General features: G+C 38.8%; 1 protein-coding gene and 1 long non-coding RNA gene across 9 annotated transcripts in view; one reads left to right on the top strand and one right to left on the bottom strand.

Annotated features, from left to right (window-relative positions):
• Ndrg3 (NDRG family member 3) overlaps window positions 1–23,482 on the bottom strand; it is a 60,707-nt gene that overhangs the window by 4,673 nt on the left and 32,552 nt on the right. For all 6 annotated transcript variants that reach the window (XM_015480972.2, XM_015480981.2, XM_015480976.2 and 3 more), the window contains 10 exons: window positions 19,524–19,629; window positions 18,308–18,428; window positions 16,157–16,219; window positions 14,040–14,100; window positions 12,547–12,633; window positions 10,619–10,675; window positions 8,989–9,092; window positions 7,978–8,043; window positions 7,817–7,868; window positions 3,238–3,285 (listed from right to left, as the gene is read on the bottom strand). In XM_015480972.2, coding sequence (XP_015336458.1) covers window positions 3,238–3,285; window positions 7,817–7,868; window positions 7,978–8,043; window positions 8,989–9,092; window positions 10,619–10,675; window positions 12,547–12,633; window positions 14,040–14,100; window positions 16,157–16,219; window positions 18,308–18,428; window positions 19,524–19,629 — 765 coding nt within the window. The remainder of the gene's footprint in view (window positions 1–3,237; window positions 3,286–7,816; window positions 7,869–7,977; window positions 8,044–8,988; window positions 9,093–10,618; window positions 10,676–12,546; window positions 12,634–14,039; window positions 14,101–16,156; window positions 16,220–18,307; window positions 18,429–19,523; window positions 19,630–23,482) is intronic.
• LOC125619001 overlaps window positions 1–23,482 on the top strand; it is a 37,854-nt gene that overhangs the window by 9,563 nt on the left and 4,809 nt on the right. For 2 of the 3 annotated variants that reach the window (XR_007350468.1, XR_007350467.1), the window contains one exon: window positions 5,497–5,572. The exons of the other annotated variant lie outside the window; for it this stretch is intronic. This is a non-coding gene — a long non-coding RNA (uncharacterized LOC125619001). The remainder of the gene's footprint in view (window positions 1–5,496; window positions 5,573–23,482) is intronic. 3 annotated transcript variants of the gene reach the window in all.

The following is a 23,482-nucleotide window of genomic DNA, read 5'->3' as shown; positions in this document are numbered from 1 at the left end:
CTCTCTACCTGAAGAATGTTACTTACGGAGTACTCAAACAGGGTGACCTTGACTTCTCAGTGCTTTGTGATTTTGAAGTCCCCGTTCAACTCTATATACTATTTTCAGGGGAGTTCCTGATCAAAAGCAGAAGCTGAATCCCACCAATTCATTTGGTGCCACTGTTCTCTCTAGCAGGATATGGTGTGGTTGCTTTTTACTTTATAAGCTTTAACACCAGTTATTCTTATAGGCTGGCTAGTATACATCAGAACTACTTGTTGATTCTTGGGCTGGGGTTGTGGCTCAGCAGTACAGCGCTTGCCTAGCACGTGTGGGACCCTGGGTTCGATCCTCAGCATCACGTAAAAATAAATAAATAAAGGTATTGTGTCCAACTACAACTAAAAAATAAATATTAAAAAAGCAAATAAACTCTGATTCTTGGGGTTAGGGTATAGCTTAGTAGTAGAATACTTCTTTGCATGTGCATGATCCTGGGTTCAAATCCCAGCACCACTTAAAACAAAAATAAAAGCCCTCAGATTCTTGGGTTTCTACCTTAGAGATTCTGACTGAATAGATCTGGGTAAGGTTCAAGAACCAGCATTTCTAATAAGCTCTTGGAGATGCACAGGGCATAATGGCTACACAGGAGCTTAGGCCTTTCTCTTCCAGTTGTTGTACACTTTCAGACACTGTAGGACATAGGCTGACTGGCCTTTTTTTTTTTTTTTTGGTGGTGTTGGGGATTGAACTCAGGGCCTTGTACATGTGAGGCAAGCACTCTACCAACTGATCTATATCCCCAGCCAACCTTTTTGTTTTTTAAAAGGGACATGAACCCCAGGGTTTAAATGACACATTAAAACTTTCTTAACAAGAAACAAGTCTCCTCAAAATTCCAGGCATAAGATGAGAAACAAACATTTAATTTGACAAATAAATATAAAATAGACCACCAAACTGGCATGAACTAAATTTTCATGAAGTTTTTTTTTTTTTAAAGAGAGAGAGACAGAGAGAGAGAGACAGAGAGAGAGAGAGACAGAGAGAGAGAAAGAGAGTTTTAAAAAGTATTTATTTTTTAGTTCTCGGTGGTCATAACATCTTTGTTTGTATGTGGTGCTCAGGATCAAACCCGGGCCGCACACATGCCAGGCGAGCGCACTACTGCTTGAGCCACATCCCCAGCCCCAATTTTCATGAAGTTTAAAAGCTGAAAACTGAACAGAACCATAAAACAGTTCCTATATGCAAGGAGAAGATACTGGATGTAACTATTTCTAAGAGTGATACCCATATCAAACTGCTTGAGAATCAGAGTTCAGTCAGCCATAGGAGCTATCCACTCTGCCCCATGCTGTAGCAGATGGGCATATTTGCCCAGAAATAATCTTATCTTTGGCTATTTCAGAGTTAATTTGGTGCTGTTAAATATTGATTCTAATTTGAAACCACAAACTTTTCATTCATATTTTAGACAAGCCCATCAAGATCTGGAACCAAGAACAGTCTGAGTTTGGTCACTTCAGAGCATTAACCTCATGGTCTGTTTCTAGAAACTATGGGCTACTTCTGGTGACAATGCTTCCCTTTTAAGCACATTTCAAAGACAAATGGAAGAAGGTAAAGATCTTTCAGACTGAAAAAGCAGTAAGCAAAGAAGATCAGCATTTAACTCTCCAGTAGTCCAGGTAGGAGGTTAGCTACCTATTAACAGAGGCTTGGGGAAAACTGGTTGAGATAATGCTAGGCTGGAACTCTTAACTGAGATACATTTGAAATGTGGAGAAACTTGATATTGTCCTTAGAAATTCAGTAAGAGTCACTTTCTACTTGCTCTAAGAGAAAGAAAATGCATCCACTCTCACTACTATAAAAATTGTAATTGGAAGCTTCCTTACCTATTCAGCAAGATTTAGCATGTGTAGAATATTTCCATCTATTACCTTAATTCTCATAACACAATAATGTTTATGAAATTTTTAAGGCATGGGAAAACGTTTATGTCATAAATGTGAAGAAAACAGATATAGGACAACAAACATCCTCTTATTTAAATTTTTTTTTTTGTGTGTGTGTGTGTGTGCATGGTATAAGGGACTATATCCAGAAGTCCTCTATCACTGAGCCACACCACCAGTCCTTTCTTTTGACACAGGGCCTCACTAAGTTGCCCAGGCTGGCCTTGAACTTGTGATCCTCCTGCTTCAGCCTGGAGTTGCTGGGATTATAGGTGTGTGCATTGTGCCTGGCTCCCCCTGCATCCCCGCCATCAGTATGGGAATGGAACCAGAAGTACTCTGACACCAAGTTATAAACCCAGCTTCCTCCTCTTTCTTGTTTATTTATTTATTTATATTTATTTTTGAGGTCCTTTTGAACTCAGGGGCACCTGACCACTGAACCGCATCCCTAGCCCTATTTTGTATTTTATTTAGAGATAGGGTCTCACTGAGTTGTTTAGCACCTTGCTTTTTGCTGAGGCGGGCTTTTAACTTGCAATCCTCCTGCCTTAGCCTCCTGAATTGCTGGGATTACAGGTTTTTCTTGTTTATTTTGAGACAGGTTCTCACTAAGTTCCTAAGGTTGGCCTTAACTTGTGATCCTCCAGCCTCAGCTTCAGAGTAGCTGGGATTATAGGCATGCGCCATTGTGCCTGCTAAATATACTCTGATCTTAATGATAAAAAACATATAGCAAAGAGATACCAATATTTTACCAGAGGCAGTTCCCTGTGGGCAGCAGACTTATGAAAAATTAAAAAAAAAATTAGTACTGGGGATTGAACTCGGGTACTCTACCACTGAGCTATATATATCCAGTCCTTTTTATTTTGAGACAGAGTCTCATTAAGTCTGGGCTGGTCTTGAATTTGCAATCCTCCTACCTCAGATTCCTGAGTTGCTGGAATTACAGTATGCACCATTGTGCCCAGCTATTTTTTAATTTTCTGCAATGAGAATGTGTATATGTGTATATATGTAAGTGTATACAAATATAATTTTTTGAACCCAGGGCCTCATATATGCTAAGCACACAATTTACTACTGAGCTACACTACACCCCCAGCCCCACAACTAGAATATATATTGAGGAAAAAAAAAAAAAAAAAAGAAAGAAGAGAGCATCAGAAACTAATAGAAAAAGAAGTTTTACCTCTTTTGCGGCAATGGTTCTAACAAACATACTAAAATTTGAAGCATGTATAATCTACTCACAAGTGGTTGGCAGTGAAGGAAGAAGATATATTACCTTTAGCAAAGTTGTATTTATAGGGTTGAGACGAGAATTGCATTCAACCTAAAAAAAAAGGCAGGGGGGGAGAAAACAATTTTATGAATGGCTTTAAAAAAGAAATAGCTTGGCATGAGAATGATCTTGCAAGACCAATCACTCAGTTTGGCGACTGGAAGATATATATGATAAATTTCATTTTTTAGATTTTGCAGTGCTGGTTATTGAACCCAGGACCTTGTATGTACTAGGCAAGTGCTCTACCACTGAAATAACATCCTTGGCCCATATGATGTATTTTATGTGATAAATTTTATATCTGAACAGATCTAAAACTCTGGCTAATTTCATTTTCTGAATCTGATACAAGTAGAAACAACTATATACTGAATCTAAAGATTTTTTTTTATTGGCTACACAGCCTGAGGGCAGGGTATCTTACTTATTTGTGAACTGGCTCTCTCCTCCTGGGATCTCTTTGATGCCTTCCCAGCAAAACTGGCCATAATGACTGAGCCCTGTGCACCTCCCCTGGTTCTGCTTTTCACTCCTCTGTGGGGCCCTGGTATAGTGGGTCTGCCATTCCTTATAATCTGACTACGGTTCTCTAGTCCAAAGCTCAACTCCTCTGTGATCTTTCTCTTATAGCATTCATTACAATGTAGTATTAAAGCCTGGTATATTTACATGTTTGGCATCTTGTACCCTTATATCCATGAAGCCAAGAACCTCAAAAAAAAAATGTTTTGGGGAGGAGAGTGTCTCTGGGTTCAGTGATTCTTTTTTTGGTGGGGGAGGGGCGGTTTAGGATTGAACCCAGTGGCTTTGTGTGTGCTAAGCTCAAGCTCCATCATTTAGCTACACATCTCCAGCCCCACAGGTTCAGCAGTGTTTTTCTGGGGGTGTGGCATGTGGGGGTTTTGGGGATCCAACCCAGGGTCCAGCACACGCTAGGCAAGAGCTCTACCACTGAGCTATATACCAGCCCTCAGAAGTGTTTTATGGCTAATTTGATCAACTGAATCTCTCCTTTACATGTCTGCAAAGAATACACACATAAAATCTGTGCTAAGAGTTTAGAATTCAGTGGGGTGAAAAAATATAGTACAAAGCAAAATGAAATCACTTTAAAAAATTTTATAACTTAGTTGAGTGGACAGTGAAAGACAATAAGAATTTCTACAGATAAATAAATAGCAGAAGTTGGTGTCTGAAGGCTTCCACAGTTCCAGAAAGCGTGAAGGTACAGAGCCCAAGTGGGTCACAGAGGCAAGTGTGAAGGGAGGATGCCCACTGAAGCAAGGCTGGGAGCAGGCTGGAGCTCTGAAGAAAGCAAGAAGCCACAGGTTTCGAAGGTGACAGGATGTGAGTTGTTTCAAGAGAGTAGCTGTCTATATAACAGACTACAGAGGCAGTTAGCCAGTTAGGGAATTAAAATCACCTAGGCAAGAACCAGTAACTGGATTCAGCTGAACTTTTGATCTGGGGACTGCTGATGGGAAGGTATACAAAACTCTTCTAAAATCAGGGAATGATCTAAATGCCAGGACCACTGAGTCAGAGTTTGCACAAGTTTACTATGAATATGTATTAACTTAGAAGTTAATATTTAGAAACTGAATTCCTAACAGGCACAGTGCTAAGAATATAGTGGATATGCTATAAATATTTTCTGGAAAAATTAACAAGTCTGATTTTAATCTAATAAACCATGTTTTCCTTGGCTCACTAGTTGTAATTTCTATAATATTATAAGATGTCTTAGTATCTGGTAGGTCACTGATCATCTTTTTGTGTGCATGCTAGGGACCGAACCCATGGCCTCACTCAGGCAAGTGTGGTACTACGAGGCTACAACTCAGCCTCTAATTGTTGGTTGCTGACATGTTTACTCTTCCAACTCCCCAAATACAGAGATTCCACCTTATTGCCTCCATAGCATTGAGCAAATAGGAGGTGCTCAAAAATGATACTGAATGAATAAATGAGCTGGCAAATCCTGCCTAGGTTTTGCAGAGTTTCTCATTGCTTCTTCGTTGGAAATCCCACTACCTGTGGGCTAAAATGCTGTGGCAGGGGAGACAGGTTTAAGTGAATAGAAAAGTTATCTAAGCTGTGCTACAGCAGTGACTCCTGAAGTTCTTCTCTATAGACGCTGGGAAGTGGAAAATCAGAAAGGAGAGATCTTATTTATGTGGCTACTTTATAATCTTGAAAAATAATTGAAAATATTGCAGTTAAGTCCAACTTTTTTTTTTTTTTTTTTTTTTGAGACAGGTCTTGCTATGTTACCCAGCCTGACTTTGAACTCTCAATCCTTCTGTTTTGGCCTTCTGAGTAGTAGGAATTACAGGTATGCACTAATGCGTCTGGCTCCACACAATTTTCGAAAGACAAATAACTTCAGATCTAAGATTCATGGAAATACTCCCTCAATACTGATTCTGGGTATTTTCTTTTTCATGGCATGCATCATCATCACCTTTATAGACAGAAAAGCCTGACCTTTACAGAACTACTTTTTGATGAACTGGAATCATCATCATATGTCTGGGGAACTTTTTAGGGGAAAGGTTGGGAGTTGAGGGTTATTGCCTCTATGCACAAGCTATTTTATACCAGACACAGAAAGTTTTACAGAGAAGTTGAGAGAAGGAAACATATTGTATTTTCATATCTATCTAACCCTACAAACACTACCCTACCCCCAAACCTTCTCTCCATGTCTATACTTTTTTCCTGTGGGGGATGGGAGGGGTGGTACTGGGTATTGAACACAGGGGCACTTAACCACTGAGCCACATCCCCAGCCCATTTTATTTTTTTATTTTGAGACAGGGTCTCACTGAGTTGCTTAGAGCCTCGCTAAGTTGCTAAGGCTGGCTGTGAACTTCCGATCTTCCTGCCTCAGCCTCCCGAGCCTATAGGATTACAAACATGCACCACCATGCCTGGCTCTTGTGCTACTAATTATCAGACTCTATTTCCAAAGAGCTTTACTCTTTAACACTTTGTCCTAGATACAGAAGAAGTGAAGAATGCCAAAGAAAATCAACTAATTTCACATAGGTACTTGGTTAAGTTAAACAAGGAAAAGATATAATGGTTATAAAAAACTGTCAACTTTATTTGTAAATAAACAAACGCAAATTAAACAGTGAGATGTCATTTTTAAAAAATATTTTTTAGTCTTGTACACAATACCTTTATTTTGTTTATTTATTTTCATGTGGTGCTTAGGATGGAACCCAGGGCCTCGCACGTGCTAGGCGAGTGCTCTACCACTGAGCCACAACCCCAGCCAAGAGATGCCATTTTTAACCGATCAAATCAACAACATGTATATATATAAAAATCAGTGGTGGGCAGTGTAGTGAAACAGGCTGGTGGCAATAAATTGGAGCAATTCTTTTTTGGAAAGGAATCTGACAAAATATATTTAAAAACTTATAAATGTTTATAATTTTTTTAATATTTATTTTTTAGTTGTAGATGGACACAATATCTTTATTTTATTTTACTTATTTCTTATTTGGTGCTGAGGATCAAACCCAGGGCCTTGCACGTGCTAGGCGAGTACTTTACCGCTGAGCCACAACCTCAGCCCAAATGTTTATAATTTTTGACACATTAATTCCACTTCTGAAAATCTATCCCAAGGAAATAACCAAAGATTCAAAGATTTTATAAGCAACATTTCAACTGCAACATTAACTGTGATGTAAAGTCATAAATAATCAATAGGAGAATAAAGTTAAATAAATAATGTACTTTAACAAGACAGAATGTTATACAAACATACTGACTTTATAATATGGAAAAATGTTACCAACAGTGTTAAGTAGCCAGGCATGGTGGTACACTCCTCTAGTGCCAGCTACTCAGGAGGCTGAGTCAGGAGGAATCCAAGTTTGAGGCTAGTCTGGGCAACTTACCAAAACCCTGTCTCAAAATAAAATAAAAAGGGCTGTGGGGTAGCTCAGTGGTAGAGCACTTGCCTAGTAAGCACAAGGCCCTGGATTCAATCTGTAGTACCTCAAAAAAGAAAAAAAAAGTTGTCAAGTAGTTAGGTTCTAAATCTCATATATTGAATATAGTTCGGGTCTATGTTAAAGACAAAGATAACCATTTGTGTAATGGGATCATGATTTTCCCCATTCTATTTTAAAATTTTTAAATATTTTCTATAATAAGTATATATCACTATTATCAGTATACTATGTGCTCGACAGAAGGTAGAAAAAAAGCACACAGGCTCTTGGCAGCCTTCCAGCCTGTTGGATTTTTGGTGGTAATCTATTGCAGATGCAAAGCTGAGGTTGCCAGAAATCTGACAACAAATAAATGGTGTTTCATTGTACTATTTGCCACAAGGTGAAATGCACCACACAAAGCAATCGAGGGCAACAATGATCCCATCTGATGAAACCTAGTGAGTGATGAGGAATTACTTTTCCAAAATGTCTAACAAAGAGCAAACCCTGATATGTGCAACCAGAAAATAACATAAGCTAATCGTTATCAATTTTTCTGGTATGCAATAAACATTTTATTACATTTGAATATCATCTTCCTCACAACATCAAGACACACTTACCACAGCCTCAACAGCAGGTGAATTGTCTCCTACCACCAATAAAGTAGAACACCTAGGTACAGAAGGAGAGAGCAAATAAGCTCATACACTGCACTGAACACTGAATTAAACATAATAGGCAAAGATGCTAAGCAATTCAATGGGGAAACTGAGGGACTTACTTTAATGTTTTTAATCTGTTATCATTTTGGCCCAGTATGGGTCTTTCAATTTCTAGGTCTCTGCGTCTAGAAAAACAAAACAGGATCAGTGCATTTTTGAGGTAAAAATCATGACAACTCAGGTTATTTTGTAGTCATGAAAATCAAAGCATTATCAAGGACTGTGAAAACTCTTTCCTTCACACCTGAGCAGCAGTGGTATCCTGAGTGGCAGCACGAGGAACTTGGTGGGATGCTAAACAGTGACCAAGTCGTAAGTGTTTAATTTTCCAATTAGTTTATAGGAATAAATTTCTTAAGAGAAGGGAATGACTTACACTTTTGTGTGTGTGGGGGATTCTTCTTGTAACACTTTAGCACAGGCCTTTATCTTTCTGATTTCAACTAAAAACAGGGATGTTTTAGATACCAGGTTTAAGACCTGGCTTTGCTCCCTACTGGTTGTGTAACTCTGGGAAAAGCTTTTTCCAGGTAGCTAGGAGTTAACACTCACTTTGGAGAAGCTGTTCCCAAGATAAGAACTAGTGCTTTCCCCTCACCCTGCCTGTGACCGGGGGAGATGGGACAGTGGATTTTGAAATACACAAACAAGAGAACTGAGTAGCATCTATATGTTACTCCTAATTTACGACAAGACATCAGCCAAGACCAACTAAAAGGTCCAAGTCTTCTCTCCTTTTTCTTCCCTACATGTATTTTCCTGTGCTACTTCACAACATTTGTGTGCTTCTGTCTGTGTACTAACTTAGGTTCCATATACCTCAAAACATCTTGAAACTACAACTGGTATTTGAACATGTCCCAAATGTCTTCCAGTTTAACTCAATGTTCCTCAAAGCTTTTTTCACATCTACCTGAAAGCACTTCCTTTTCTACTGAAACAGCATGGAGTTGACCCCATCACAAAATTATGGGAGAAGTCATTTATTTTTCCTTCCCCTTCTCTTAAAAGTCCATTATCCCTTTAGACCTGTTCTATGATTAAGTGAAGGAATGGGACAACAACTGTACCCATTATAGGAACCCAGGAAGAGCTGTAGGTTTTCTTGGTTGATATCTTGGGCAATATGTAGTCTGTATGTTTGAATCAAGTCCAGGTTGGCCTGCAATTCTTCCTAGAACAAGTGAAAGAAGACACAAGTAACTTTCTGAGCTACAGAACAAGCCCATTTATTTGGTTTGCATTTTCAATAGCAAAAGCCAGCTCTCACTGTGCATAATGAGAATTGGGGTGAGGCCTGGGAACTACTAATACACTGCTAGGACGAATGGCTAAAATCTTTTCATTTGCCTCAGTGTAGTGTGGTGTCATATTCTCTGTCAGAAGGGGGCACCAAAGAACCTATTATGGATTCAAGTGCTAGCTGGGAAACTAGGTCACCTAATTATTCCGAACCCTAATTTCCTTATTTGTGTGTTTATGTTCTGTTGTTTCTCATAAAAAGAAAGCTGGGTACAGTGATGCATGCCAGTAATCCCAGCTACTCAACAGGCTGAGGCAATAAGATGCAAGTTCAAGGTTCATCCAGGCAACTCAGTGAGACCCTGTTTCAAAATTAATAAAAATGGCTGGGAGCCAGGCATAGTGGTGCACACCTATAATTCCAGAGACTCGGAGGCTGAGGCAGGAGGATGGCAAGTTCAGGACCAACCTCAGCAACTTCATGAGACCTGTCTCAAAATAAAAAATAAAAAAGACTGGGGATATGGCAACCCCTGGGTTCAATCCCTAGTACCAAAAAAGTGATGGTGATGTAGCTTGGCTTGCTTAGCCATGTGGGAAACTCTGAGTTTGAACCTGGTACTGCAAAATAAAATAAAACAAAACAAAACATTTATCTAAGTGCTTAGAAATATAAATAATTAGTGAAGGAATGGGACAACAACTGTACCCATTATAGGAACCCAGGAAGAGCTGTAGGTAAAATAAGAAAATGCTTATTTTCTCCCCATCTACCACTTTATTTCAGATGCATTTAGAATTAGCTATACAGACTGTAATTTAGAGCACATCACCCCTGGTTTTATTGTTCTCTCTCCACTCCAGGCACCTCACAGCTCTATTTTGTTCTTGCTCATTTAGTTCATGACCCCTTCATGGGTCACCTCACTTTTCCCTTTGAAAAGAGGTCTGGGGTCTCCCACTAGCCAGTGACCTCTCTCCCCAACCCAACAATTATGCGCATGATGCTACTTCCTCTGTAGACTTCAGATTCTTCATCATTTCATGGGACTAAACAAAATAATTTCTAAGGTTCTTAGGTTCTTGTAGCAATAATAGTTCATGATTTCTTTCTTTTTGGAAACTTGTGTTTCTATGAAGCCTTTCCCAGACCCTCTCTGCTGGCTCTAAAGATGTTTGGTAAAGCACAGATGTTGTCAAACATTAACAGATGGCATGCTACTTATAGGGGACAGGTGGAGGGAGACACTGTTTTCTCTCATCTCTCCAAATGCTAAGAACCATATTGGTACTGAATTAATGCGTCCCCATAAGACTGGCCTTTGTAGGGCTACATGCATCTCAGACTACCCTGTGTTATCTGCAAGGATAACTTTTAAGGTATCTCTTCTTTCCTGACACATAATTAGGCTTCACATGCAAGCCAATGAACCTAGTTCTGACTGCATAGGCACTTACCTGCCCAAAGTGATGAGCCAAAATAATATCCACAACATTGGTTGTCAAACCTGAGAGCTAAAAAGATTAAAAACTCTGTTAAGGGAATAAGCACATGTAAAAATTTACCAAGCTGTCCCACTTAGGGTTAGTGTATTTTACTGTATATATGTTCATATGTTATCCTCCCTCAATGACAATTCAGTGCATACATTTTAATAAGATGGTGGTTTCAAAGAAACACAAGAAAAAGAAATGAGATAAAAAAAAACAAACCCAGAAAAAGACCCCCCCCAAAACAACAATAACAACAACAAAAAACAACCTAAGTTTCCCTTCCAGGGTAATAATAGAGCTAGCTTTGAAATGGGGCTGGGGCTGGGTTTGTTGGAGCTAATACCTATTGTTCCAGCTACTTGGGATGCTGAGACAGGTCGATAACTGAGCCAAGGAGTTAAGAGAAGAGCCCAGGCAACATAGCCAGACCTCAACTCAAAAGAAAAAGAAATGCAAGAAGGCTGGAAGAAACACTAGCTAGTCCTTCTCTGAAAACTTGAGATCTGGAACTCATGGGTATTTGCTACTTCATTCCTGCCTGAAGTTCTGCATTTACATTGGATTGATAAAGGACAAGAATCAACTTACAACTACTCCCAAACTATCCAAGAGACAAAAGTGAATTTTTTTCTTCCCTCCAGTTTAGCTATCTTTATTTCAGGGAGTGGGAGGAAATGGGCTAAATTTACAAAATGTTCCTACATTTTTGAACATTTTCTCCCAATTCTCTCCATTTCAAAATGATGCACCTCATGGTCTAATAAACACAGCAATCTGTGTAAACCTTTAGACTGTTAGTCTATTTTCAGAGAAACTTCCAACTCAAATTATGTTGCTGATTCCCCTTTCAGCCTTTTTCTTGTTTTGTTTTTTTTTTTTTGGTGAAATTTCTACTATAGTCTTAGATCATCAGTAAACTGATTTGGGGATAGGTGGTAAGGGAGACAGACTAGACAGGTGAACAGGATCACATAGTCCCAGAAAGATTAATAAGTAAGTTCTGAAATCTTCATGTGGGTAATCAGCAATCCACAGATTATAAATTAAAGATAATCAGAATTAGTAACCAATCTTTCTAACTCGTAAGTATTCATAAAAGTTAATAAATCTGCAGAGTTTTATGGGAATTTTAACAGGTTGACATTGAGAATGTTCAGGTAAGTGCTGATATACCTATATACTTGATAGGAACTAGAACAAATTTTTACATAAATCAGGCTGTAAGAAAGAATTTCTCTGCATCATTAATATATTTCATCCAAATCTAGGAAATGCATTGCTTCTCCAGAACTAAAATGTAGGAAGGGATGGTCTGCTGGGAGGTAGAATATTTTTAAATAATTATAAAAGTAATATAGCTTATTATGGAAAATAGAGAATATGAAAGAAAATTTATAATATTAACAGCCAAAGATATAAGCACTAGTAACATATTTTCCCTCTTATGCATATATGCATTTAACAAAATTGGAATATTATATGGTTTTATGTCCATTTTTTCATTTAACATGAGAAATTTTCTTAAAAAGCTGAATAACAACATTATTATTATTGTTATTATTATTATTATTATAGGGATTGTACCTAGGGGTGCTTTACCACTGAGCTACATTCCCAATCCTTTTTATTTTTTGAGTTTATTTTTTAGTTTGAGTTATATTCTGGGGATGTGGCTCAGTGGTTAACCACCACTGGTACCAAAAAAAAAGGACAAGGAAGTGCTCTAGGGAGCTGGTAATCATCTGTATACACTGATTGGTGGCGATTACATATGTAAACTTTAACAAAGTATATACTTTAAATTTCTTGTCTTTAATTGTGTATCTAGCTCAATGAAAAAAAAAATTAAGCTGTTTTTATAAGGTTCCAAGAGATGAGCAGATGGCACTTACTTTGGAAGCTGCCCAGTCAATCCAGCCTTTAGCACATGGGTCAACGTTAATGAGCACAAGGCCTTCTACTAACTCAGGATGATTGAGCTGAAGGGTGACACAAACACAAGAGTATGAAACTTTCACTTTTAAAACATCTGAGACAAAGTTAGCTAATACATTTTTTCTTTTTCTACAGTGGTGGGAACTGAATCCAGGGTTTTGTACAAGATAGGCAAGCGCTCTGCCACTAAGCTATAAATCCAGCTATAGCTGATTTAAATCATGCTATAATGCCTTGTATTTGAAAGTATCACTACAGAGAGGTACTCAGGAAAATACATGGAAAGTAGCTCTTGAAATCTGACTTAGCATCTGGAAACCAGTTTCTAAAAATGCTATTGAATGATCTTTGCCACAATTTATAAGGAACACAGGTATTCTGTTTTTACAGCAGAGGACAGCACAATGTAGTTATTCAACTCATGGTAGGTTTTCCTTGCTGGGCAAATGCCCTTGAAACCACTTGGTACAGGCTTGGATGGGTTGTTTCATACTCATCTAAAATGTGATGAGTTGTTTCCAATAGGGGCTTCTGAAGTTCTTTATGAAATCCCCAGAATAGGTCATGCCATCCCCAAAGACTCCTATGACCAGGAGCCATTTCAGAAAAGTTCCTTAAAAAGGAATACTTCCCTACAAACTCAAAACTCCCCAGCTTACTTTTTCCTTCTGAGTAGGCTCATTGTAGAGTCTGACGAACAAAGAAATTATAAAAAGCAGAAAACAAAATCTTGTATTATTTGCCATATATCAACGCCTGTTAATATTTTGGTAATTTCCTTCCAGTCCTTTCCTCAACTTATGATAAATTTTATGAAACTTTTTTTTTTTGGGGGTGTGTGTGTGTGTGTGTGTGGTGGTGGTGGTGGTGGTGGCATGGTGCTAGGGATTAGAACCCAGGGCCTTGTGCATGCAAAGCAAGCACTCTACCAACTGAGCTATATCCCCAGTCCATGTAACTTGTATTCTAACTTTTCTGTTATATTATAGCATATGAAAATCACAGGGTTGGGGATGCTGCTCAGTGGCAGAGCACTTGCCTAGCATGTGTGAGGCACTGTGTTTCACTTCTAGCACCACATAAAAACAAAACAAAACAAAACAAAACAAAATAAAGGCATCCTGTCCATCTACAACTACAAAAAAATAAAAAGAAAAAAAGAAAATCACATGTCATTATAAGCTCTTCTTAAACTTGATTTTAATGGCTATAAAAATTTTATCATAAGCTGCTTCTAGGACTTTTTACAGATGAGATACTGCTCTCATTTAGGTTTTTTGATGTTCTACAAGTACAAAGCAAGGCTTTATTCAAAACTGGACTTGGAGATATCATTTACAGAAAAACTAACACAAGACCCAGAACACTGCCTGGTCATTTAACACAGCAGTAATAGCTGTGATCCAGGCATTGTCTCAAGGGCATTGAGACTAATCCTCCATGTACTTACTGCAAATCTGCTAAGGATGTAGGCTCCAGCTCCAACTCCAATCCCAATGATGCTTTTCAGACTGTGAATGGAACAGACGGACAAATGACAAACGGATAGTCAACTTCATTAGCAGGTAGCATTGTGTATGGAAAGAATAATTCTGGATTCATATTTGGGTTCTGATACTGACTATCTGTGAGAATTTGGGCAAAAATTTTCAACTTTTGAGCCTTAGTTTCCTTTTTAACTTGCGATCCTCTTGCCACAGCTTCCCAAATTGCTGGGATCACAGGTGTGCACCACTGCATCAGGCTCGAGGCTTTTTTTTTTTTTTTAGTTTAATAATTATACACAGTTGTTGGATTCCTCCCAACAAACTCATTCATGCATGGAAACTGACTTTAATTCATCATCCCCCACCTTTCCCTCCTCTTTTCCCTGGTCTCCTCCCTCCCCTCTCCCATTCTCCTTTCTCTGCTCTACTAGACTTCCTTTTGCTCATCTATTAATTTATATTTGATTGGTTCCTTAGGTCATCCTTTCTTTTTTAAAAATATTTATTTTTTAGTTGTAGGTGGACACAATATCTTTATTTTACATTTATGTGGTGCTGAGGATCGAACCCAGTGCCTCATGCATGGTAGGAGAGCAGTCTACCACTGAGCCACAACCCCAGCTGCCCCCCACCCCTTTTTAAATATTTGTCAATGGACCTTTTATTTTTATTTATTTATATGTGAGAATCGAACCCACTACCTCACACATGCTAGGCAAGCGCTCTAACACTGAGCCACAACCCTAGTCCCCCGATCCCTACCTTTCCTTTATTTTAATCTAGCTTCTGCAGATGAGAGAAAACATTCTAACTTTGAGTGTCTGAGTTTGTACTGCTATAAACATTGAGGTGGTTGTATTGCTGTAGCATGCTGGTTTTAGATCTTCTGGGAAAACAAAAAGTGGGATACGTGGTTCCATCCCTAGTTTTCTGAGGAATCTCCATACTGCTTTCCAGAGTGGTTGTACTAGTCTGCAGTCCCATCAACAATGTACAAAGTGCACCTTTTCTCCACAACCTTGCCGGCATTTATTGTCATTCATATTTCAAGGAAGTTTTTAATGGTTAAGTGAGATATGACTGAACCTTGCACGATATCCTCACTGTCCTATCACCTCAATATCTAACCCATTAGCAAATCCTATGAAGTGTATCCCAAGAATATTTCCATTTATTACTGTCCATTTCAGTCTATCCTCTAACAGCAATTAGTACCAAGCTATCATTCTCTCTTGGCAGAACTACTGTTATAGTCCAAACTATTACAGCAAGAGTAATTGTTTGAAACATTTTTTAAACAGCTTTAATGATGTATATACAATTCATATATCAGGGTGATTACTTTAAAACAGTAAATTGTATATCACTCCTCTGATTAAAATCCTTCAGTTTCTTTGCTTTACACTTAAGAATAAAATTACAAATCCTTACCTGATCTGTTAGACCTATGTAATCTGGCCTTTATCTATTTCTGGAATTTCACTGTATCTTTCTTCCACTTGCTCTTATAATTCTTCTTCTTGTCTGGAATCCTCTTGCTCTGGCACACCATCTAGATAGCTCCTTTTTACTTCTTGGGTTTCAGCTTACATGACTTTTCTTAGATAGGCATTCCCTAACTGGCCTTGTTTATGAGGATCCTACCCTTCTCTTTATCACAATGCCTCCACTAGTTTCTATTTGCTGTTGTTTAGGTGCTAGGGATTAAACCCAGGCAGGGCCTTGGGACAGGGTAAGCAAGTGCTCTACCACTGAGCTATAAAAGCTCTATTCATTCCATTTTTATGACACTTTATTAGAATTATCTATTTACATGTTAACTACCCCCCCCACAACTAATCTCCATGAAGATAGGGGGTATTCTGTTTGCTCATCATTGTATTAGCTGAAATAGAAACAAAGTAGAAAGTAAAGACATACAAAAAGAATGTGAAGGGGCTAGGTGTATTGCTCAATGTAGAGCACTTGTCTAACATGCATGAGGGCCTGGGTTCCATCCTTGGCACCACAAAATGAATGAATAAATGGATGAATGAATAGATAAATAAATAAATAGTTAAAGGCTGTATGATGAACCTACCTTAAGTGGGTAAGAACAGGAAGCAGCATTTCAGCTAGCTCATCCATTGTGGGATACTGGTACCTGAAATCCAGAAGGATAACTCCTGAATTAGAAAGCACCCACACAGTTCCCAGTTACTAGAAAAGCAAACATAATGCAGTAGTCTTAGAGAAACACATTTCAAAGGAGGTGAGGTGCCTGGAAATGACTGCAGCATATTGTATAATTCTCTATGACTGCCATGCTAAGAAAAAAATAAAAGAATCCACATGTTAACAGGGCATGGTGGCACACACTTGTAATCCCAGTGACTTGAGAAGCTTATGCAGGAGGATCACAAGTTTGAGGCCAGTATCAGCTACTTATGAGGCCCTATCTCAAAACAAAAATGGGGATATAACTCAGTGTTAGAGTGCCCCAAGTTTCAATCCCTAGTACCAAAAAAAGAATCCACATGTTTCTGGCACTAGAGGAAGCCACATGTAAACAACTGGCAATATAGCCGGGTGTGGTAGCTCATGCCTGTAATCCCAGCAGCTTGGGAAACTGAGACAGGAGGACCACAAGTTCAAAGCCAGCCTCAGCAAAAGTGAGGTGCTAAGCAACTCAGTGATACTCTGTCTCTAAATAAATACAAAGTAGGGCTGGGGGTGTGGCTCTGTGGCCAAGTGCCCCTGAGTGCAATCCCCGATACCAAAGGGAAAAAAACAAAAACAAAAAACCTGGCAATATGGTCTTCTCTTATGATATTATTTTCAAATTCCTAATAATCATTCAATGGGATCTAAGCTCAGTTAACTTCCAGCAGTAAGAGTCAATTCAGGAAGTAGCTCTGAATTTAAGTAGTCATAAAGTGCTGCTTATATTCAGGTCATTAAATGCAAAGGTAAACAAAACTTTTCTGGGTCTAGGCATACAGTTATAAATCTTGGGCTCCTCAGTTATGAGTGTTTGTTTCACTTAGGCATAGAATAACATTAACTGCTTTTCATGATATGAACCATCTGGTCTTAAAATGGTCAGGCAAGTCCAGGAACAGACCCAGAGCAGGTCTCCAAGAAAATTAAGGTGCAAGATACAGAGATGAAAGAGATCTTAAGATAATTTCCAATATGAGATGGGATCTGCTCTTCTGCCTCTGCTTGAATACTCTAAGGGATGATATGTTCTAAAACCATTTGTGCACAAAACAAAAAAAGAGGACTGGATCCAAACCACTGGGTGTCAACAAGATCACTAGCTGGTTTGCATTTGAGATACAAAAGTACTTGGAAACAGTCAATACAGATTCTGGAGCCAGATGGACTGGGTTCAAGTCCTAGCCATGCTAACTCATTTGTTATGCAACCTTAGCCAAGTTACTAATTTTTCTGGGCCCCAGTTTCCTCACCTGTAAAATGGGAATAAAAGTAAAACTATTCCAGAGGGTTGGGAGGATCAAGTGGGTTAATAAACATAAATTATCCAAAGCAGCGTATGGAACACTGGGTTCTACACAAGTGCTAGCGATCAGTTGTTTGCAATGTCTACTTCATGGCAGTCAATGGCCAAAGGCAGTGCTGGAGATGCAGAGAGGGGAAGAATAAGCACTTCACAGTGTGTACTCCCACTCCCTTTCCCAAGGTCCTCCAACTGGGCACGCTGTCAGGGAACACTGTGACCCCACCATACAAAGCAGGCACCTCCATCTGTCAAGGCAGCTCTAAGAGTAACTGGCTACATGGATATCCAATTTCTACCACTAGACAAGGAGCTAAGACTGGGCAAGTGCTCCCAGGGAAGCTCAGAGGGATCTGAGGTTGTACCTGGATAGTTGGGAGTTTCAGGGACAGACACAAAAATGACAAATTTAAAACAGATGAGGAAGGGGACAGATAAACAGTGATAAGTGAGTTTTTCAGACTCTTATGCCTTATGATTATAGGTAAGCAGGTTCCTGCCATGGAGAATTATTCCTGAACATGAGAAAACATGCAGTTTCCCTCAAGAGACTATAAATACAGTTCTTTTAGATCAATGTGAAAAAAACATGAAGACAGTGGGTTAGGAGTATAACCTTAGGCTGTCATAAAATCAATGGGAAAGAAGCATACATTCTGCTCCCACTAGAACTCAGTCATTTGCTTTTCTGAGTGTATGTCTTGCAAAAGGTCTTGCCTATGGCCTTACCCTGTTGGAAAAGAGGGTGCACCTTCCTGCTGGCCTGGGGCATCCACATGACAGACAGCAAAGTGCTGGGTGATCTCTTGCATATCTTCAAAGTTAAAGAACGTGTTGAAACAAGATTTATCTACGAGATAAAAATCCCTGTGAATCACATACTCTTCATTTCTCTCCAATTTTTCTCTCCTCAGTCAATGATGTATCAGTGTTCTTTTTCATTTTCTTTTAATCACATTCCACTAAAGTGAGGTGTCTGAACAAACCATCTAATTCAAGCTGCCCTAAAGGGTGAACAGGAGACATCTCGATGATTTGAGAACAAGTAATTCTGAAGCCCACACAATATCTACAAAAAGGAGATGTGGAGAGATGCTGGTTTCATGGTGTTGCACCCAATAATCTCATATACACAGTGCTGTTGTTTTTCATGCACCTTATTCCCCTATCTGATAAAGAGACACTGACTATACCCCAAGAGCCTGGCTAAAGTGAGTATCTTGAGCTGCTTACATTTACCATATGGGAGGAGTTAGCTTCTTGCCAAAACTGCTAGGGTGCTAGGGGATGAGTGTTCTGCTGCTTCGATTTCTACCCTCTTAGTATAACAGCTTAAATTATTTCTCATGCTGGTGGCTACAAAAGCCCTACCAGTGGAAGAAGAATGGAAAAAAACCACATTTATATAGATTGTACCTGTGACTAGAGCTGAATCTTATATTACTGGTTGACTATTCCTTATCTAAAATGCTTGGGACCAGAAGTGTTTCAGATTTTAGAATATTTTCACATAAATGTAATAATCTTGGGAGTAGGACCCAAGTATAAACATGAAATTCATTTGTCACTAATAACAAGCTGTAGAAAGAACATATTTATTAATTTGCTGAAATGCCTACAACCAAGTTAAGTTCAGTCTAGATTTTCTAACCTGAAACATGAAAAACATCAAAGTACAGACTTAAAAAATAAATGTTCTTCTTTCATTGCACTCTCTTCAATCCTTAAGCAGCTAGGACACAAAAGCATATATAATTCCAGTATTCTCCAAAAAACATCCCTCTGCACACTTCACAGGAACCTGAACCTCCCATTGATGAATATAACAATACAGAGGGAAGGTTAAGACAGAGGGGAAAAAAAATCTCTGCTCTATTAGAATATTTTTGTTTATACAATGGTTAAGTATTATGATGAAGAGGAAAGGTATAAAATAAATACATACGGTTCAGCCCAATGTCATGATAGGTCAGGATGACTGGTCTGTTTCCCTTTGGTAAACCTCTTATAGTGACATGGACCATACCATGAGTTGTTTCTATGTCATGTTCCTGTAACAAAAGAACATAAATATAAGGTCTCAGGAAAGGTAAAATGAACTTTCCAGTTTGCACACGTTTCACAATACCTGCTTCCCTGCCATTTCCTATTAGCTGGGGCAGGACACATTAATGAACTATAAGCATACCAGAAAGATACTGTATTATACATGGTATTTGTATTTTCTAATCCTCCAAACAGATAAGCAAACAAATAAGTAGAATATATTTACATTTGCAATTGGTTATGGGAAAGAGATCAGCAAGTTGGAGAAGGAGCCAAGTAAGACTTGGTGGAAGAAAAGTTAAGGAAACACTGATATGAAGAAACTGGTGGATTAAAAAGTCAGAGGCTTCAAAGCTTCTGAACACATGTTCAGCTATGGGTAACTTCAGTAGAGACCTATGGGTGTATCTACCTAGAATCTCTGTCCTTTCTTGGGTGCTGTCCTTCTGTGTCCTCTGCATGTTGAAGGAAGGTTCTTAGATGCCAAGTTTGTAGAACACAACCTTTGGCCATAATTTCTCCTCCCATAGAAATTTGTAATTAGGATTAAGAAATTTCATCCTCAGCTTGGTTCTTTTCTTGAAAAGATAAGTAAATGTGGGAGCTTTTAGGAGGCATTTCCACCATGCTAAATCCTGGTTCTTGCTTCTGTATGTGCTCTGCAATATTGAGGCATCCCTGGATTGCCTCTGGTTTAAGCCAGATTGGATGTTTCCTAGATCCCACAGGATCCTAATCAAGGCAATGAGTAAAGTTTAAGATGTAGCCAGAGCAGAGCTCCAGAACTGAAATAAGCTGGAAAGGGAAGTAATCAGTGCTGCTGGGAAAGGGCGCAGCACTAAGAATAATGGGATAGAGTAGAGCATGGTGGCTCACACCTGTAATCCCGATGACTGACTCATAAGGCTGAGGCAGGGGAATCACAGGTTTGAAGCCAGCCTCAGCAACTTATTGGGATTCTGTCTCAAAATAAAAAGGGCTAGGGATATAGGGCAGTGGTGGAGCAACCCTGGGTTCAATCTCCCATGCTGCTGGGATGGGGGGAGGGGAAGAATGATGGGATGGAAAAGAAAAAGACTATTGAAAAGTTAAGTCATATTTATTCTAGTCTTCTCCAACTTTTATTTCTCAAAAAAAAAATAAAATAAAATAAAATAATAATGCCATGCCTAACCCAGTGAACTTCCACTGATAAAGTCTGCATCTATCTCAGAAAGTTTTATATTAGATAAGATTAACTCTGTCAATAAGAATACCAACAAACGCAAATGGCTTCCAGCTTAATTTCCTATCTAATAATGAACCTCATCAGAGCTTTGGCTTCTTCTCTGATGTGGGAAATGGAAGACAATTTCAGGCTAAGTGGATATCAGGATATCTCAAATCACTGGCCTCAAGCTCAAATAGAAAATAACTCTATCAAATCAAGCCATGTGTGACTTAATATGTCTGTTACTCTGTTACTGATCCCTCCTATTCAAGGCTTGAGTAAGGGAAAAAATGAAGGACAGAATCATGTACAGTGAACTGGCTAAGCAATAAAGCCTAGGGTTTGGATAGGAGGAATATAAAGACACAAATCCTTGTTTACTGTATGAGTGTCTCTCTTATAGTAATGCTAGAGCTATTGAGGGAACCGCTCCAGGTTTATTCATTACTTATTTACTAAACTCCTACTATATGAAAGAACCTGGACTGAGCTCTGAGAATAAAACAGCAAACCAAAGATGTGCGATTCCCACTTCTACAGAGATTAGGAGGCAGGCAATGAATACACAAATCACCAATCCATAATAATGTCTTGTGATAAGTGCTATGAAAAAAATTTAGACAATTAAGAAACACATTAAACTTCACTAAGCAGTCAGGAAAGTACAAATTAAATTCAATGAGATGTTGTCAAATACACATACATTCTACACAGAATGTAGAAAAATAACAACTCACATATACATATACATATTGGTAGGTATATACATATTGGTAGGTATGTACACTGGAACAATTACCCTGGAGAACATATCTGGTAATTTCTAATGAAGTTAAGAAGTGCCTACCCTACAGCAATTTTACCTTCAGGTATAAACTAAAGAAATTCTCAAACATGGTCACATACAAAAAGTCATATACAGAGATGTACTTTGCAATCTTGCTTATGTAAAAAAAAATTTGAAAAACAGGTGGGCATGGTGGTACATGCCTATAACCCCATACACTCTTTCTGGGAGGGGGAGGAGGAGGATTGCAATTTTGAGGTCAAGTTGTGCAATTTAGCAAGATCTTGGCTCAGAATAAAAAAATATAAAGGGGGGCTAGGTTTGTGCCTCAGCAATAGAACGCTCCCCTAGCACATGCAAGGCACTGGGTTCGATCCTCAGCACCACATAAAAATAAATAAAAAATTTTAAAAATAAACAAAGGACTGAGGATGTAGCTGAGTAGTAGAGTGTCCCTGGATTCAATCCTCAGTGACACGGTTGGTGGAGAAGAAAACAGCCCACATATCCATCAACAGGGAAATTGATAAATGAATTATGATATATTTACATAATGAAGTATAAATAAAAATGAATGAACTAATAGTATAAGCATTAACACACAAAATCTTTTTTTTTTTTTTATATTTTTATTTTTACATTTACGTGGTGCTGAGAATCGAACCCAGTACCTCATGCATGCTAGGCAAGCACTCTACCACTGAGCCACAACCCCAGCCCCAGAAAATCTTGAAAACACATGCCAAGTAAGAGCAAGAGGCAGAGGATGTATATGTATTATATACCAGTTATGCAGGTATTCTGAAAAGCAGAACTATAGATTATATATGTTCACAGACATATAAAGTATAAAATCTTGGAGAAAGAATGGACACTAAACTTTAGGACTTCATTTCTTTCTGGAAGGTGATGAATTCTGAAAGTGAACTCAAGACAACTTCTCCGTTTTGTTTCTGAAGGTTTATGCCCAAACCTTCAGTAGAGTCCTGCTTGAATATTTCAGATTGGCCTCAGCTGTGCTACTAACAATTGAGAGAAACACTAATTTATACTTTGGTTTTAAGCAGAGGACCTCCCCAAGGCAAGGGAATTGGTGACAGTGTGTCTCTGTGTGTGGAGTGAAAGGTGAGGTGCCAAAGAAGGCCAGGAAAAGGATGAGGAAAAAGGAGATAAAACAGGTGGGATAAAAGTGAACACTTAAAAAAAAATAGATGAGGGAATAGGGCAAGGTAACTACTTTTCATCATTCATAATTTGGATGAAATTCAGAGTTAAAACTAGCTCCTTAGAAAATCAACCTTCTAGGGAGATCTCAGTCCCTACCTCCACATAATATGGCTTCAAATTATTAAACAACCCAAGTATCAAAGAGCCAAGAAGCTGGGTGTGGTGGTGCACGCTTGTAATCCCAGCGGCTCCTGAGGCTGAGACAGGAGGTTCATGAGTTCAAAGTCAGCCTCAGCAAAAGTGAGGCACTAAGCAACTCCCTCTCTATATATAAAATACAATATAGGGCTGGGGATGTGGCTCAGTGGTAGAGTGCCCGAGTTTAATCCCTGGTGCCCCTGCCGCTGCACGCCCCCCACCAAAAAAAAAAAGAGCCAAGAGTCCTAAGATCTGCTGTTGCTCTTTCTGGAGCAGTCCTTCATTGCTTCATTGCCAAAGTCTCATAATGTTCCTCTTCATTTTCAAAAGTATGGAAATTAAATGTTCTGAGAAGAATAAAGAATGAAGATAAAGGAGGCACTCACCTCCCCGGGGATTTTTACACTCGTCCTTCTCAAACCTGTTCGTGAACAGCCTGTACAAGATGCCATCTAGAGATGAGGTGCAGAGACCTGGGCTATGAGGCTGATTCAAT

Source organism: Marmota marmota, unplaced genomic scaffold, assembly GCF_001458135.2.
Source record: "Marmota marmota marmota unplaced genomic scaffold, marMar, whole genome shotgun sequence".
In the NCBI taxonomy this organism is placed as follows: Eukaryota; Metazoa; Chordata; class Mammalia; order Rodentia; family Sciuridae; genus Marmota; species Marmota marmota.
Note: the sequence above shows the minus strand (reverse complement) of the source record. Positions and strands in the feature narration are given on the sequence as shown.